Here is an 18,857-nt window from a genome sequence, read left to right on the forward strand (position 1 = left end):
TGTTATGATTTGTAGTATTTTTTTTCTAGGCCTTTCCCACTACTTTTCCAACTTTGAACAGGGAGGGGGTGAGTCAATTGATTGCTTGCTGATCACAATTGCGCATGTGCCAACAGTCAACACGATCAAGAGTAGCAGTCTTAATGCTGAGCAACATTTCATGGAAAAATGTGAATAACACTTGAACATCGCAGTTCAAATATAACCCGTTTTTTCGTATCGTTGTGGGATTTACCTTTTTTCTCTCCCAAGTAATAAGAAATTGCTTTCATTGATAACTACCGCACTGCGCAGTGACGGTTGGGGGAAGTTCACAATTGGAGTAGCTACCCCAGACGCCGGCGGAGTGTCTGTTACATCAAACGCTATAAAAAGCTACTTCAGAGCAGAGCATCCATATTTGCGTGTTTTCACATCTTTAGGGACAGACATCATACATTTCTTATAGTGGAGAAGTCATTGAAAAACATAAATATTTTTCTTCTTGTTTCAAAAATGGCCGCAGCAATGGTGGAAATGGACGGAAGTATAATGGAGGGTGTGAGTATTTCACACGATTAAAATACACTTTCTACTACATATTTTAGCAATATGATTTGACATTGAACTTAGAATATGTTTTTACTATGTATATTATGTTTTGTCCTCTTTCAGGGTGGGCAAATTTTGAGAGTATCTGCCGCACTGAGTTGCATCAACGGCGCTTCCATCAGAATAAACAAAATTCGCGCAGGTAGAGGTACACCAGGATTAAGGTATTCATTTCCTAAATCCATGTCATGAATTTGTAGAGTATGTAGCTGGCTAGACGACAACAAAAGCCACATGTCATCCTACTAATATAAGAAAGCTTCATTCGAGTTGCATTCTATAGCCCTGGGGCAATCGCCGGCGTCTCCAGACAGAAGTTTAGTCAATCAGAAAACAAAGCAAAGTTGGTTTAAAGGACCTTTATTTTCCAAGCAGATAGAGCGTCAACTTTAATCTGACAATTAGCTGTTTTACAGCCCATGGTCTATAACTTGTCTTATCTTTTGTTTCATATTTAATGGCAGATGCCCACCCTCATAGCTATATTTTTCATGTGATCCTTTGTTGGTAATGTGCAGCAAGCACATGGCAGTTGACTTATTTCTATCAACAACTGAACTAGAAAACTTTTCCCTCATTGTCTTTTGTCATTCAGTGCAGATGATATCATAGCCTACATATTGTCATTATTCAATTGAAATAGCTACGTTTTTTCCCCTTTCATTGTTAACCACTTGCCCCCCCCCCTTCCCCTTTTCACTACTAGACCACAGCATCTGTCAGGGTTGGAGTTGGTGAGGGACATTTGTTGTGGAAATCTTGAGGGAGGCTCAGTGGGATCTACAGAAGTCACACTCACCCCTGGGAAAATAAAAGCTGGGAATCACACCGCAGACCCACAAACGGCAGGGTAAATCATGTTAGGCTGCACCACCGTTATTCCTGACGGCACGCATTCAATGGGAGTATGGGACACAGTTTTTGGTTCCTAATCTCAGACAATAATTTATTTAACTAAGCAAGTCAGTTAAGAACAAATTCTTATTTACAATGAAGGGCTAGGAACAGTGGGTTAACAGCCTCGTTCAGGGGTGGGATTGACAGATTTTTACCTTGTCAGCTCGGGGATTAGATCTAGCAACCTTTCTGTTACTGGCCCAATGCTCTAAACACTAGGCTACCTGCCGCCCCAAAGAAAGACAGAGCTGTGGATGGCTATCCAAATGCACTTGTTAAAAACCTTGTTATTATCAATCTGACATGATACCCATATAAACATTACCCAAAACTATGTAGAGTTAGACAATTTCACAAAATAGCAGGGGAAAAAAACATTTAGCCTCAGACGATACAATATACTTCAGTGTCAATTTTTAAATGGAAATTAATTTTGTGTATAACGATGGGGGAATATTTACATTTGGGAGTCTGGAACCCCTGTTAGTCTCCTGGGGCGGCAGATAGCTTAGCGTTTAAGGGCGTTGGGCCAGTAACCAAAAGATCACTGGTTTGAAACCCCTGAGCCGGCAAGGTGGAAAAATCTGCCGTTCTGAGCAAGGCAGTTAACCCCCAACAACTGCTCCCTGGGCACCTATGATGTCGATTTTTTTAAGGCAACCCCCTGCACCTCTGATTCAGAGGGTTTGGGTTTATTTTGGTAGAATGCATTTAGTTGTACAACAGGGAAGGTAAAGGGGAAACCTAGTCAATCTATCTCATACTTCTATCTTGCTCTGTTCCAGGAGTGTGGGGCTGCTGCTGCAAGTCTCTCTACCCTGTGCCCTGTACGCTGATGGCCCCTCTGAGCTCTGTCTGAAGGGGGGCACCAATGCGGATATGGCCCCGCAGATTGACTACACCATCAAGGTATGGCTAACCTTAACCTGTGTTGGGAGAGGTACCAGTGGTTGTAATTTTTACATTTACATTTACATTTAAGTCATTTAGCAGACGCTTTTATCCAGAGCGACTTACAAATTGGTGCATACACCTTATGACATCCAGTGGAACAGCCACTTTACAATAGTGCATCTAAATCTTTTTAGGGGGGTGAGAAGGATTACTTACCCTATCCTAGGTATTCCTTGAAGAGGTGGGGTTTCAGGTGTTTCAAAATGTATTTTACCTTTATTTAACTAGACAACCCAGTTAATAAGAACAAATTCTTATTTTCAATGACTGCCTAGGAACAGTGGGTTAACTGCCTTGTTCAGGGGCAGAACGACAGATTTTTACCTCATCAGCTCGGGGATTCGATCTTGCAACCTTTCGGCTACTAGTCCAACGCTCTAACCACTAGGCTACCCTGCCGTAATGTGGGTTGTGTTCCTGGGAAATCATGAATTTTAGTTCTCACAAATCTTAAATACCTTGTCTATAGACATGCACGAAGATGGACTGCTTGGTTTATGACTGTCACTAAACATCCTCTTATTTGCCATCTACTTATTTTTAAGTTAGTTTCTTTGTGTTACCGTTATATGTACTCCTAAAGTCAGTTTGACATTTTCCCCCAGGTATTCAAGCCCATTGTGGAGAAGTTTGGTGTACATTTCAACTGTGACTTGAGAATGAGGTTAGTATCGTCCTCCCTGTTAGATTAGTGTTGGTGTAAAAAATACTGCCTGGTACCCAAAATATAACCATGCGTGCATGTTCTTGTTTTGAATAGGGGCTACTACCCCAAAGGCGGAGGTGAGGTGGTGGCTAAGGTTAGCCCAGTGAGCGAGCTGAGCCCTGTCAACATGACCGAACGAGGAACCATCTCCAAGATCTATGGAAGGTCCTTTGTTGCTGGGGTTTTACCCTATAAGGTACCATACCAAGCAATGGCTTTGGGTTAGAGTTGCCTATGCATTTTAAGTTACTGTTATACAGTGCCTATAAAAAGTCCACACCAGCTTGAACTTTTTTTCCACATCTTGTTGCGTTACAAAGTGGGATTTAAGAAGATTTAATTGTATTTGTTTTGTAATTGATCTACACAAAATACTCCATAATGTCAAAGTGAAAAGAGAATTCTACTCATTTTACAAATTACAGTTTTTTTTTAGGCTAACTGGCTTAACAAATCACAAGTTATATGGACTCACCATGAGGCCATTAGGGATTTTAAAACTGCTGCAGAGTTCAATGGCTATGATGGGCGAAAACAACCGAGGAAGAAAAAAACACTGCAAAGGAATTATTATTTTTGGCCTAAATGCAAAGTGTGGTGTTTGGGGGCAAATCTAATACATCACTGAGTAACTGCCTCCTTTATTTTCAAGCATGGTGGTGACTGCATCATGGTATGCTTGACATCGGCAAAGACTGGGCAGTTTTTCAGGATGAAAAGAAACAGGATTGAGCTAAGCCAGTGTTTCCCACACTCGGTCCTCAGGACCCAAACGGGTACACGTTTTGGTTTTTGCCCCAACACTGCACAGCTGATTTAAGTGATCAAAGCTTGATGATTAGTTGATTGTTTGACTCAGCTGTGTAGTGCTTGGGCAAAAACCAAAACGTGCACCTTTTGGGGTCCAGAGGGCTAAGTTTGGGAAATCCTAAGCTAAGCACAGGCACAATCCAAGAGAACCTGCTTCAGTCTGCTTTACACCAGACACTGGGAAAGGAATGAATCTTTCAGTGGGACAATAACCTACAACATAAAGCCAAATGTACACTGGAGTTGCTTACCAAAAAGACTGAATGTTCCTGAGTGGCCAAGTTACAGTTTTGACTTAAATCTGCTTGAAAATCTATGGCAAGACTTTTGTGAAGTGCTGGTTCAGGAAAGTTATTGTATTATTAAAAACAAGGTATTTGGTATTTATTAGGATCCCCATTAGCTGTTGGAAAAGCAGCAGCTACTCTTCCTGGGGTCCACACAAAACATGAAACATAATACAGAATGACATTATACAGAACATCATTAGACAAGAACAGCTCAAGGACAGAAATACATACATTTTAAAAAGGCACACGTAAAAAGGAGAGGGGTTATTTAAGATACTCCTTGAAGAAGTAGGGTTCCAGGTGCTTTTGGAAGATGTGCAGGGACTCTGCTTTCCTAGCTTCAGGGGGAAGCTTCTTCTACCATTGCTCTGTCAGGAGAAGAGCTTGGACCAGACTGAGCGGAAGCTGCCCTCCTCTAGGGGTGGTTGGGCCAAGAGACCAGAGGTGGCTGTACGGAGTTGGGGTGTAGGGTTTGAGCATAGCCTGAAGGTAGGGAAGGGCAGGTCCTCGTGCTGCTCTGTATGCAAGCCCCATGGTCTTGTAGTGGATGCCAGTGGAGATTGCAGCGAAGCGGGATGATCTTGCAACCAGAAGGTTGCAAGATCAAATCCCCGAGCTGACAAGGTAAAACTCTGTTGTTCTGCCCCTGAACAAGGCAGTTAACCGTAGTCCGTCATTGAAAATAAGAATTTGTTCTTAACTGACTTGCCTAGTTAAATAAAGGTGTTTAAAAAAGGATCTGATGGTTCACGGTGTCGAAGGCAGTGGCTAGATTAGAGGATGAGAACAGAGGAGAGAGACAGTAAGCTTTGGCAGTGTGGAGAGCCACTGTGACACAGAAGAGCAGTCTTGGTTGAGTGACCAGTCTTGAAGTCTGACTGGTTATCGGAGTTGATCAGACAAAGTGTTTTGGAAAGATATTTTAAAAAGATACAGTTTTTGATGTCAAGATGATTTAAGTGTTGTATTTTTGAGGGGAGCGTCTCCGGACGTTTTGAAGTCAAGAGTGGACCCTTCCAGTGGTCAGGGATTAATTGATGAGGGAAGTGAGGACAGGGAGAAGGTCTCCAGAGATGTTCTGGAGGAGGGGAGGGGTTCAAGCGGGCAGGTTGTTGGGCAGTCAGACCTCCCTAGTTGCAGGATTTCCTCTGGAGAGAGAGGAGAGAAAGAGATCACGGAGTAGGGAAGTTCTGTGTGAGTGGACCAGTTGAATCAATAGGCTGAGTGAATGACTAGCGGATGTCGTCAACCTTCTTTTCAAAGTGGCTGACAAAGTTGTCCGGGGAGGGGGTGGAGGATTAAGGAGCGAGGAGAAGGGTGAAAAGAGTTAACTGGGGTGAGAGGCAGAAGCTTGTAATTTATAGTGATAGAAAGTGGCTTTAGCGGGAGATACAGAAGAGGAGGTAAAAATCTGTCGTTCGGCCCCTGAGCAATACAGTTAACCCGCTGTTCCTAGGGCGCCTGAAGACGTGGATGTCGATTAAGGCAGCCCCCCGCACCTCTCTGATTCCGAGGGTTTGGGTTAAATGCGTAAGACACATTTCAGTTGAAGGCATTCAATTGTACAACTGACAAGGTATCACCCTTTCCCTCAGAGGAGGGAGTGAAAGTATGATAGGTCCTGCAGAAGTTTAGTTTTCCTCCATTTTGACTCAGCTGCCCGCAACCCTGTTCTGTAAGCTCGCAATGAGTCACTCAGCCACGTAGTGGGAGGGCTGAGCCGGCCAGGAGGATAAGGGACAGTGCGAGTCATAGGATGCGGAAAGGGATGGGAGAGTAGGGTCGACGAGGCAGAATCAGGAAACAGGATGTCATTTAAAAAATGTTTTTACCCCTTTTTTTCCCCCTGCTCAATTTCGTGGGAACCAATTGGTAGTAGTTACAGTCCTGTCTCATCGCTGCAACTCCCGTACGGACTCAGGAGAGGCGAAGGTCGAGAGCCATGCGTCCTCCTGAAACGCTTCTTGACACAATTCACATCCAACCCGGAAGCCCGCCGCACCAATGTGTCGGAGGAAACACCGTACACCTGGAGACCTGGTCAGTGTGCACTGCACCCAGCCCACCACAGGAGCCACTAGTGCGCGATGAGACAAAGCTATCCCTGCCGGCCAAACCCTGCCTAACCTGGACGACGCTGGGCCAATTGTGCGTCTCCCCATGGACCTCCAGAATCACCAGAATCTCTGGTGGCCCAGCTAGCACTGAGATACAGTGCCTTAGACCACAGTGCCACCCGGGAGGCCCGAAGAAGGATTTAATAGAAGGGAGAGATGATAGGATAGAGGAGGAGGGAGTAGTGGGAGAGTGACAATTGCGACGGTGCATGACCGTCTTGGTAGGGGCTGAGTAGCTAGGGTTTGAGGAAAGGGAGACCGAAAAGGAAGCAAAGTAGTGATCAGAGAGACCCGGAGGGGGGTTGTAGTGAGATTAGTAGGCGAACGGCCTCTAGTAAAGATGAGTTCAAGCGTGCCTGCCTTGTGAGTTGGAGGGGATTGGGAAATGTTGCGGTCAAGAGCAACAGTAAAATAACAATAGCGAGATTATACAGGGGGGTACCGGTACAGAGTCTATGTGCGGGGGGGCACCGGATAGTAGAGGTAATTGAGGTAAGATGTATATGTAGGTTGAGTTATTACCACTTCAATAACAGAGAGTAGCAGTGGTGTAAGGGGGGGTAATGCAATAAGTCTGGGTAGGCATGTGATTAGCTGTTCAGGAGTCTTATGGCTTGGGGGGGGTAGAAGCTGTTTGGAAGCCTAGACTTGGTGCTCCGGTACCGCTTTCCGTGCGGTCGCAGAGAGAAAGTCTATGACTAGGGTGGCTGGAGTCTTTGACAATTTTTGAGGGCCTTCCTCTGACACTGCCTGGTATATAGGCCCTGGATGGCAGGAAGCTTGGCCCCAGTAATGTACTGGGCCGTACGCACTACCCTCTAGTGCCTTGCAGTCAGCGGCTGAGCAGTTGCCATAACAGGCAGGCAGTGATGCAACCAGTCCGGATGCTCTTGATGGTGCAGCTGTAGAACCTTTTGAGGACCCATGCCAAATCTGTTCAGTCTCCTGAGGGGGAATAGGTTTTGTCGTGCCCTCTTCACGACTGTCTTGGTGTGCTTGGACCTTGTTAGTTTATTGGTGATGTGGACACCAAGGAACTTGAAGCTCTCAACCTTTTCCACTACAGCCCCTTCGATGAGAATGGGGGCATGCTCGATCTTTTTTTCCCTGTAATCCACAATCCTCTCCTTTTGTCTTGATCATGGTGAGGGAGAGGATGTTGTTCTGGCACCACATGGCCAGGTCTCTGACATCGGCGAACTTAACGATTGGAGTCGTGCCTGGCCATGCAGTCATGAGTGAACAGGGAGTACAGGAGGGGACTGAGCACGCACCCCTGAGGGGCCCCTGTGTTGAGGATCAGCGTGGCGGATGTGTTGTTACCTACCCTTACTACCTGGGGGCGGCCCATCAGGAAGTTCCTGATCCAGTTGCAGAGGGAGGTGTTTAGTCCCAGGTTCTTAGCTTATTGATATGCTTTGAGGGAGGGCACTATGGTGTTGAACGCTGAGCTGTAGTCAATGAACAGCATTCTTACATAGGTGTTACTTTTGTCCAGGTGGGAAAGGGCAGTGTGGAGTGCAATAGATTGCATCATCTGTGGATCTGTCAGCGCAGTATGCAAATGATCTGAGTGCTTTGTGTTGGTCGTCATTTAGGCAGGTTACCTTAGTGTTCTTGGGCACAGCAACTATGGTGGTCTGCTTAAAACATGTTGGTATTACAGACTCAGACAGGGAGAAGTTGAAAATGTCAGTGAAGACACTTGCCAGTTGGTCAGCGCAGGCTCGCAGTACATGTCCTGGTTATCCGTCTGGACCTGTGGCCATGTGAATGTTAACCTGTTTTAAAGGTCCTACTTACATTGGCTGCAGAGAGCGTAATCACACAGTCTTCCGGAACAGCTTGTGCCCTCATGCATCTTTCAGTGTTATTTGCTTCGAAGCTCGCATAGAAGTAGTTTAGCTCATCTGGTAGACTTGTGTCACTGGGCAGCTCTCGGCTGTGCTTCCCTTTATCATCTGTAATGGTTTGCAAGCCCTGCCACATCCGACAAGCATCAGAGCCGGTGTAGTACGATTCGATCTTAGTCCTGTATTGGCGCTTTGCCTTTTGATGGTTTGTCGGAGGCCATAGCGGGATTTCTTATAAACTTCCGGATTAGAGTCCCGCTCCTTGAAAGCGGCAGCTCAAGCCTTTAGCTCAGTGCGGATGTTGCCTGTAATCCATGGCTTCTGGTTGGGGTATGTACGTACGGTCACTGTGGGGACGACGTCATTGATGCTCTTATTGATGAAGCCAATGACTGATGTGGTGATTAGTCACTAGTGCGTCCTGCTTTAATTTTTGCTTGTATACAGGTTTCAGGAGGATAGAATTATGGTCAGATTTGCCAAATGGAGGGTGATTTTAAGTTTCCCTGTATTAAAGTCCCCAGCCAAGAGTGGCGCTGCCTCTGGGGGAGTGGTTTCCTGTTTGCTTATGATGGAATACAGCTCATTGATTGCGGTCTTAGTGCCAGCATCAGTCTGTGGTGGTATGTAAGACAGCTATGAAAAATACAGATAAACTCTTGGTAGATAGTGTTGTCTACAGTTTATCAAGAGATACTCAGGCGAGCAAAACCTTGAGATTTCCTTGGATATCGTGCACCAGCTCTTGTTTACAAAAATACATAGTCCGCTTCCCCTTGTCTTAACAGACGCCGCTGTTCTATCCTGCCAGTACAGCGTATAACCAGCCAGCTGTATGTTGATAATGTTGTCATTCAGCCACAACTCCGTGAAGCATAAGATTTTACAGTTTTGAATGTCCCGTTGGTAGTTTAATCTTCCGTGTAGGTCATCGATTTTACTTTCCAAAGATTGCACGTTTGCTAGCTGAATGGAAGGCAGTGGGGGTTTATTCGTTGGCCTACGAATTCTCAGAATGCAGCCTGCCCTCCAGCCCGTTTGTCTCCACCTTCTCTTCATGCAAATGACGGGGATCTGGGGAAAGCAGTATGTCATTCACGTCAGACTCGTTAAAGGGGAAAAAAGGATCCTGCCAGTTCGTGGTGAGTAATCACAGTTTTGATGTCCAGAAGTTTTTTCAGTCATAAGAGACAGTTGCAGCAACATTATGTACAAAATAAGTTACAAAAAAATAATTAAAAAAATACAAGTTCCAAACAACGCAAAGAAACGAACAAAAAAAACACAATCTGTGGCTGTGTATGAAAGAGATTCTGTGTACTATGTCATATGTGCACAACGTCATTGCTCTCCGGCTCTCTCACTGCTGTGTCCACTGAGCTGTTGGGCCTGCCCTGCAACCTTATTGGTTAACGCTGGGCAGGCCTTTTGGTAGTTGTCACTCAAATGAGAGGGGCTGAAGCTCTTTGGGTAGAACTCAAATTCCTACGGGGCTGGCCCACATGGGGTGGAAATTTAGGGAAAATGGCGCAGCTTCAAGAAAACGTTTCTTTCAAACTAGTGATTTCGTGGCTAATTGAGGTAAGACATTATGCTTACAATTGGCTCATTCACCCCTCTCCCCTGTAACTATTTCCGAGGTTGTTGCTGTAAATGAGAATGTGTTCTCCGTCAACGTACTTGGGAAAATAAGGGTTAAATAAAAAATCTTAATGTATGAGCTACACATTGACACCTCCAGCCTAAATAGGGAGGTAGTCACCAAAATACCGGAGCATGTCTTTAATGTAGTACTGTAGTGATTACTTTTAGCCCTAGCTACATGTACATATTACCTCAACTACCTTGTACCCCAGCACATTTACTCGGTACCGGTACTCCTTGTATAATCTTTTCACGGTGAAGTCTACACTTGTTGTATACGGCGCATGTGACAAAGTAAAATTGAAATTTTGCGGTTTTGTCCTTATTCCACTTGTGTACTTACAAACAACGGATTAGACCTTTCTGGACAGGTGAAATGCATGTGATGGAGCAGTTTCCTGTCCGTCTGCTACCCCTCTGGACTTAAATGCACATGATAAAATGAAGTAGTTTCTGAGATCAGATTTGAGTGAGCTCAAATACTCCTTTTCCTCCAGCTTGCCAAGGACATGGCCACGACTGCAACAAGAGTTATCAGGCGAGAGATAAAGGACCTTTACATCAACATTCAAACACTGCAGGAGAAGGACATGGCCTGTGGAAGCGGCAACGGCATCATGTGAGCGTATTTACATGACATTAACCATTGCATTATCACTCAAATGTATTTTTAAAGCCCTTTTTACATTGGCAGATGTCACAATGTGCTTATACAGAAACCCAGCCTCAACTCCAAACCGCAAGCAATGCAGATGTAGAAGCATTGTAGCTAGGAAAAACTTCTTAGAAAGGCAGGAACCTAGGAAGAAACCTAGAGAGGAACCAGGCTCTGAGGGGTCTTCTTTTGGCTGTGCCGGGTGGAGGTTATAAGAGTTCGTGGCCATTAAGGCCAGATCGTTCTTCAAGAAGTTTAAACGTTCATAATGACCAGCAGGGTCAAATAATAAGCAGTGGTTGTAGAGGGTGCAACAGGTCAGTACCTCAGGAGTAAATGTCTGTTTGCTTTGAGGTCGAGACAGCAGATGGGGTAGGGAGAGGGAGGGTCTAAACAGCAGGTCCGGGACAAAGTAGCACCTCTGGGGAACAGGTCAGGTTTTCCATCGCCACAGAAATTGGATCAGAGGCACAACCAGGTGGACTAGGACACCCAGGAGTCATCAGTCCAGATGGTCCTCCGGGAGGGGAGAGCGATGGCAGAATTAGAGGGACACCAGATAAAACTGTAAACACTGTTAAAAGTTGTCTATACCTGTATGACCTCAGTAAACCTGGATCAATCACAATCAATGGTAATGTTTTCTGTGAATATCTTTGTCAAAACAGTTGCACTAGTGGAGGACATTGGGTGTCATCTGAACATGCTTCATAGGTAGTGACGTGACTATCGTGATGGTTATTTTATCAAATCAGTTAACTGTTTAATTATTTACGTGATTAAATTAATCATTAGCAATCTTGGGCCACCACAAAGTTTTTCATGAGTTACCGTTTCCCGAATTAACTAAAGAATATCAGAATATATTGTAAAATTAGTCACCCATTCATTAATTATTAGTATTATTATTACCTCTCATCAGTCTTTCTGAATGTCGTTGACTTCAAATCTGCATGAACCCTTGTCTAAATGTTTCAGTGATAGTAAATAATTAAGACAATTTGTGTAACTAAAATAATCACACAGAATTACATAAACACACACGATATATTATATGTTGATCACTAGCATAATGCAATGAAAAGTCCCTAGTGGACTAACCTGATATGACAGCTTGGTACACAATGAAAAGGGAGGGGCATGTTAATTTATTATACATACGTGTTGTAACGGTTTTGACTTGAGGTTATTATTTATAGGGGTGCCAGGTAGGTTGTGCCTACCAGAGAAAACATTGGTTTCTCCTTTTAGTTTGGGTGGGAATGAGTCCCATCTGGTCCGTCAAGTCTACACCAATACAAAGGACTTATGTAAAAGTCAGGATGGAAATAAACTTTTCATAAACCCTTAAAACATTGGAAAGAACTTCAAAAACAACTATATTCTGTTGCGTGGGTTGTATTAGCAACAACAATGATTACACACACACATATATATAATAATATCACAATGAGTTCTGGTTCCTCCAGAAATGTCCTGTACCTCGGGCCTAAAAAGAGTCCAGCCCGGTAAAGGAGTTCAGTGAACTCAAGTGACTTTTGTCACGCGATGTTTGTCCGTTCATTCAGTGTAGCGTAAACCCAGTACTAAACATACAATCAATATAACAATTACTTTAAAGCGGATCAACTCTTAATTAAGTCCTCAACTACAACTAACTACATAAATCACAGTATACATCACATCCAAACAAATGAAATACCGTATACAAAAAGGTGGTGGTCAGTCAGACAATCCAATCCGCAAAGAGTGGATCCGATCCTGGGTAAACTCTCTTAGGCTACAAAACACACATTTAACGGCAACAAAACAAACGGAATAGAGAAGCTTCGGAACTGAGGGTTGAACACATCCTCATGCACGTCTCCATCACAACCCCACTTTCGCGCAGCTGATGCTGGCTATTTAATTGGGAATTAAAGGGAAAGCGCCCTATTGGTCCTTCTGTGGCTCAGTTGGTAGAGCATGGCGCTTGTAACGCCAGGGTAGTGGGTTCGATTCCCGGGACCACCCATACGTAGAATGTATGCACACATGACTGTAAGTCGCTTTGGATAAAAGCATCTGCTAAATGGCATATATTATTATTATTATATATATTATTGGAAGGAGCTGCACTGAGACGGTTCAGAAAAATTCAGGGCCGTCACAGTGTGAAGCTATGCTCATGGGAATATGAATACTTTGCACATGAACGACCGCTCATTTGAAAATAATTGCAATGTGTATATATATTTACGCTTGTATGTCTTTGTCTCTGTTGAAATCGCTATTGGGAGTCATTCGACAGTCTCTGGTTTGTCCACCAGAGGTCACAGTGTCCTTTGTATTTGTTGTCGTCTTTCTTTGTTTTGGAAGTGTTCGTTAGATTGGAGGGTCTTGTAGTTTTAGACCATTTGTCACGTATTCAGCTCGTGCTGCACGTATACTGGGCTAGTAGTTTAACCTCTTGAAGCTAGGGGGCACTATTTTTATGTTTGGAAAAATAACGTTCCCAATGTAAACAGCCTATTTCTCAGGCCCATAATGCTAGAATATGCATATAATTGACAGATTAGGATAATAAACACAAAATATTGTCTGTGAGTATAACAGAACTGATATTGCAGGGGCAACCTGAGGAAAATCAAACCAGGAAGTTGCTTCTATTTTGAAAGCTCCATGTTCCATAGCATGCCTAAGCTCCATTTAAAGGGATATCAACCAGATTCATTTCCTATCGCTTTCTCAAGGTGTCAACAGTCTTCAAACATAGTTTCAGGCTTTTATTTTGAAAAATGAGCGAGAAAGATTACATCTCGTCAGGTGTTCGCATGAGTTTTGCTTGCGCAACAGAGTTTGGGCAGCCATTGCCTCTCCCTCTCCTACTGATAAAGACAGTTGCAGTTGATATATTATAGATGATATATTTTAAAAACAACCTGAGGATTGACTATAGAAAATGTTTGACATGTTTCTGTAGACATTACGGATACTATTTGGAATTTGTCTGCGTTGTCGTGACCGCTCTTTCCTGTGGATTTCTGAACATAACGCGCCAAACAAACAGAGGTATTTTGGATATAAAAATAATCTTTATGGAACAAAAGGAACATTTATTGTGTAACTGGGAGACTCGTGAGTGAAAACATCTGAAGATCATCAAAGGTAAATATCAATTGTATTGCTTTTCTGATTTTCGTGACCAAGCTACTTGATGCTAAGTGTACATAATGTTTTGTCGAGCAATCGATAAACTTACACAAACGCTTGGATTGCTTTCGCTTGTAAAGCATATTTTCTAAATCTGAGACGACAGGTGGATTAACAAAAGGCTAAACTATGTTTTGCAATATTGCACTTGTGATTTCATGAATATAAATATTTTTAGTAATATTATTTGAATGTGGCGCTATGCAATTCAGCGGTTGTTGATGACAATTATCCCGCTGAAGGGATGGGTAGCGTCAAGAAGTTAAAACGCCAGTAGCTACGCGGCAATGTACTGGTGTATATTTAAATTGCAACCATTTCAATGTGTTGCCACCTCTCCACGTTTTCTGGTCTACTGTAAATTTCATTAGGAATTATTTTATGCACTCACCTTGAAGGGTGTGGTTACTGACTTGGAATTTTTTTTTTATATAAAAATGATCTCATTTAGAAGGTTAAAATCACATTTCATCTTCTCACAAATTGTTTTATATTTAATCATCTGTTGTACAACATTTAGATGTAAACCTGACCCTGTGAATGCGTACACTTTCAGAGATAGTTATTTAGTTTTACTGTCCTTCTTGCGGATCAGTGGGATGCTAAGCCAACATCCGGTGAAATTGCAGAGCGCGAAATTCAAAATGCAAAATTCTTAAAATTCACCATTCATGAAAATACAAGTGTCTTACATTGTTTAAAAGCTTAACCTCTTGTTAATCCAGGCGCTTTATCAGAAGGGCTTTACAGTGAAAGCAAACCGTGCGATTATCTGAGGACAGCGCCCCGCGTACAAAAGCATTACAAACATTTTCCAAACAAGCAGAGGTGTCACGAAAGTCGGAAATAGATCCCTTACCTTTGAATATCATCCTCTGTTTGCAATCCCAATAGTCCCAGCTACATAACAACTGTTTGTTTTGTTCGATAAAGTCCTTTATATCCCCAAAAAAGTCAGTTTAGTTGGTGCACTTGATTCAGTAATCCACCGGTTTCCCTCGTTCAAAATGCATACAAATGAATCCCAAATGTTACCAATAAACATTGTCCAAACAAGTGAAACAATGTTTCTAATCAATCCTCAGGTACCCTAATATGTAAATAAATGATCAAATTTGAGGAGAATAGTATGGGTGGTGGGTGGGTGAGAGAGAGGAGAGGGTGGGAGGGCTTGTCTTTGATCCTCACCCAGGAGGGAAAGTCATGACAGTAGACTGATGGCTTGCATAATGTTTTGTGTCCCTAGTTTGGTGGATAGACAATCGAGAAGGTTACTTTCAACAGAACTGCCATGGGTTGTCTCATCTTAAATGCTATCCACCTCTACCACATTTTTGATATGGTGTCTCTATTTTCCCCAGAATCATCGCAGAGTCTTCCACAGGCTGTATATTTGCAGGGTCAGCTCTTGGCAAGAAAGGTGAGAAATCCATTGTTCTTATGCTTGTTTGGTCTTTGAAGTGAAGTGTACAGACCAATATGTACCACTAGTGGGCAACGTTCTACAAAGAAAGACATGCTTGACAATGTTATGATGTGAAACTGTATATAAGCTTGGATGGTGAGTAAAGTTGTGCTTCAACATAAGCATTGCTAAAGCCATACAAGGTAAGTGGTCAACAGCAGAGAATAGTGAAATATTGAGAAAAAGGAAGATGTTGGCTAACATTTTCAAATTGCTATCCTATGCATCTGTAGGTTGTTTTTTTAATGTTGTGACCGTTACATGAACAAAAGTTTGTTCTATTGGGGGCAGAGTTAGGAAGTGTATGTATCTGAATAATTTAAATATCCAACCCAGCTCCATCCAATGACCTGGTTTGCACCTCCCCTGTGACTCTCTCGCACACCGGTAACCTCTGGGCCAGTATTCTCAAATCTTCTAAGAGTAAAATATCTGTTGATTTGGAGTCAGTTTTGCTTTTTAGATCATAATATGATTTTATTATTCTAGGGAGGCCTGATCCTAGATTAGCACTTCTGCTCTAAGACGCTACAAATATGGGCCCAGATAAAATAATTGGGGGGGAAAATATAACACATGCTGAGCAGATTGGCTGTCTAACGCTGGTCCCCCAATGTTTCAGGTGTGTACCCAGACAAAGTGGGCTTTGAGGCTGCAGAGATGCTGCTCAGGAATATAAGGCACAACGGCTGTGTGGACGAGTTTCTGCAGGACCAGGTTAGCAATTAACCACGCACACACATGGGTATTTCACAAAGCAAGCTTCGGTGTCCTTCTGTAAGTAATCTCGAATCATTGTAATTAACATATACTTCCAAATTCAAGTTAAGAATGGGTGCTTGACACCATACCTCTCCTTGCCTCACTGTCCATCTCACAGCAGCCACTTGAACTTACTCTATTTGAAGTCAGCTGCTGAACTCTTCTTCTTTCACTCTCTGGCAGCTCATCCTTTTCATGGCCTTGGCAAACGGCATCTCCAGAATCCGCACTGGCCCAGTCACCCTACACACAAAGACTGCAATCCATGTGGCAGAACAGCTCACCCAGGTGGGTTCAAAACACATTTTAATTGATTTCCAAAGACTCAATTGATGGGAAAATGAGTACTCAGTGCATGGTTTTATAAAGTCAACTTTTTTATATCAATTTTTTTCCCCTTATTCCCAGGCCAAGTTTACAGTGACCAAGGCAGATGACGAGAATGCCAGCAATGACACCTACATCATCGAGTGCCAAGGAGTGGGTGTCACCAACCCTCATTTCTAGCCACACCATGTGTCTAACCGCCCCTTTTATGTTGTCTCCACCTGCAGCCGTGGATAGAAGAGGCACTGGAGACACTACTGTGATGTCACCTAACGGTCAGATGCTGCTTCTATTTATATTAGGATTTATTGTGGCCCTCGTGGCACGATATTCAAGCAAATGAATTATTGGTTTACAAACGCACAGCCACATGACAGTTGGTCATCGTTGTCCTTTCCCCCTATTGCATTAACTGTCATTACCCTCGTAGCTTGTATAACTCAGGGTATTAATGCCTTACACTGTTATAATAAAAACATTAGATTTCTGTGTAGAAGGGGTGTACGTTTCAGCAGTCTCAGTGCATACAGGCTTTTATGGCAAAAAAAAGCATTGTTCATGGTCTCTGTCCCTAGTTGATCATTCTAGTTCCATTTAGCTTCATACGGGGAGGATTTCTGTATTTTGAAAGATATGTCTTGAAAAAGTGATTGCTGAAAAGCAAAACATTTTGGGGCTATGACAACAATGGACTAATGAAACAAATACCAATATGTTGTTTTTGGGTGGAGTTTTCCTTTGTCACTTGTTTCACTTATTAGATTTTTTTTTGGTGCATTGTTTGTCACTCAGGTAATGCAGATTAGACTGCAGAGTTGTGTTGACTACTGTATTAGTCAGATAATGTTTAAAAGACAACGTGGAGATTTGTTTTCCACATTGTTTTGAGAAAATATGAATAAAATACCTTATTTTTGCCTTCTCTGAACAAAAGATGATCTTGAGTAAAGGATTTCTGACATATCATGGATTGATTCAGATATCTTCTCACCCCCAGAAATGCGTAGCTGGATGTCTGTCATCACTCATAACCCCTTCATTGCATTAAAAAATTAAATCCATGTCTTTACATATCATGGTAGTGATTCAAACTGTTTTAGTACAGGAGACTATTTAATTCCAGTGAATGACTCGTTCCAGGAATCTTAATGTGCTGAAGAGTACATAGCCATAGCATGGAGTTGCTTGTCTGATAGCTAATAACTATCTAGCTGACCCAGCTTGATAGCATGGTCATGTTATAGTTGCCAACTAATGATTCGCCAGCAAGAACCTTTGCTTTTTGCCATTGCAACTGTTGAGGTGCTTGGTGTTCTTATTCCAGATCATTTGCAGAAATAGTTGCAGAGTTGTCTGACTGGAAAGCATGCAGTCAGACACCTTGAGCATTTCACTGTACTTGTGCATGTGACAACTAAGTCTTCAGGAGTGAAGTGTAGACCCATGGAAAAACCTTATGCAACTTCTCTCAGCAAAGCTGACTTTTTTTCCCTCCCGTCTGCAACTACTTGACAACTTTTTCGACAAGCTCTCCAAGTAATGAGAAGGTAACTATGGTATGTCTTAGCTTTGCTTGTTGAGTGGTTATGAAAGTGGTTAATGTGTGAGGGCTTGAGGGTTGACTGCAAGGCTTGTTGCTTAGCTATTTTTGTGGCCTAATCAAATGTGTGGACATCTCATTGGTGAGGTTGTTGTGAACATTGAGCTTTTTCTCAATCTCCAGTTATGTGTGTTGCTGATAGTCACCAACTTCCTAATTTTAAGCTATTGTTTTAGATTGAAACAAAATTGTTTTTATTGGTAGCTCAGTCACTGAATTATATACCGATTTTACAGTACATAAAAAAACTACAAATTCTCAATAAAAAAAATAATCCCAAAGTACAACACCCATAATAGCACCATTATATAAACTTTAGTCTGCTTTGTCTATTTCAGGGACACCCCAGGTCCTGGCTATGTACTCACGGCAGGGGATATTGTGTAATCTTATCAGTTATCATCTTGGCCTGTTTCCTTCCATCTTTTCATCGTTTTTCTCCACCCATCCTGTTTGTCTGTTCTCAGATGCAATAAAAGGTTCCAAACCTTGAAGACCATTTAGGGAGCTGATGTCGGACTTGAAAGTATGATAATGAGAGATTTGTTTGCTACAGTACAGCAGGCCTACAATCAGTCATCTCTGCGTTCACAAACCGTGGCGGTGCTGATAGATACAGTATGTCAACACCACATGACTTTAGGGCCGTTGAAGCATTTTTACTGCAAATAAAGCAAGAGAAACAAACTATAGTAATCTTATCAGGTTCATAGTGTAGGAACAGGCCTGAATGTACAGTGTAAACAATATACTGTAACCTGTATTTGTCAAATATACACACTTATGTTGTTCCTCATCAACCATTGCTTAACCTTTCTGAACTGCCCTTACAATGGTTGCATAAGGGATTATTGTCAACACACTTCTGAAGTGAAAAGATTTACTCTGAGAGTTGGCAGAGCCATAAAAGCCTATGTTTCAAAACCAGTGCTATTTCAACTACCCAACACTGAGAGGTTGGGGAAATTGCATCACGCCGCAGTTTTAAATTCGC

General features: G+C 42.7%; 1 protein-coding gene across 2 annotated transcripts; it reads left to right on the forward strand.

Moving 5' to 3' along the window:
• The first annotated feature begins 78 nt into the window (after nucleotides 1–78).
• On the forward strand, nucleotides 79–17,334 carry LOC118401498 (RNA 3'-terminal phosphate cyclase-like). 2 transcript variants are annotated; one of them, XM_035799056.2, is made up of 11 exons: nucleotides 83–540; nucleotides 655–755; nucleotides 1,298–1,441; nucleotides 2,274–2,397; nucleotides 3,048–3,106; nucleotides 3,203–3,344; nucleotides 10,360–10,481; nucleotides 15,071–15,129; nucleotides 15,797–15,891; nucleotides 16,120–16,224; nucleotides 16,345–17,334. In XM_035799056.2, the coding sequence occupies exons 1-11, from the start codon at nucleotides 496–498 to the stop codon at nucleotides 16,441–16,443; spliced, it is 1,095 nt and encodes a 364-aa protein (XP_035654949.1). In that variant the 5' UTR covers nucleotides 83–495; the 3' UTR covers nucleotides 16,444–17,334. The 2 variants fall into 2 exon arrangements, with proteins under 2 accessions (XP_035654951.1, XP_035654949.1); XM_035799058.2 differs by lacking the exon at nucleotides 1,298–1,441 and having other exon boundaries at nucleotides 79–540.
• Nucleotides 17,335–18,857: the final 1,523 nt, after the last annotated feature.

The sequence above is a fragment of the Oncorhynchus keta genome, chromosome 22 (genome assembly GCF_023373465.1).
Source record: "Oncorhynchus keta strain PuntledgeMale-10-30-2019 chromosome 22, Oket_V2, whole genome shotgun sequence".
NCBI lineage: Eukaryota > Metazoa > Chordata > Actinopteri > Salmoniformes > Salmonidae > Oncorhynchus > Oncorhynchus keta.

Excerpts from the sequence above, each read along its gene's own strand:
- LOC118401498 (XM_035799056.2), top strand. The coding sequence starts at position 496 with ATGGCCGCAGCAATGGTGGAAATGGACGGAAGTATAATGGAGGGT. Across the intron at positions 10,482-15,070 it reads GGAAGCGGCAACGGCATCAT|AATCATCGCAGAGTCTTCCA; the intron begins GTGAGCGTATTT and ends TATTTTCCCCAG. Across the intron at positions 15,892-16,119 it reads ACGAGTTTCTGCAGGACCAG|CTCATCCTTTTCATGGCCTT; the intron begins GTTAGCAATTAA and ends ACTCTCTGGCAG.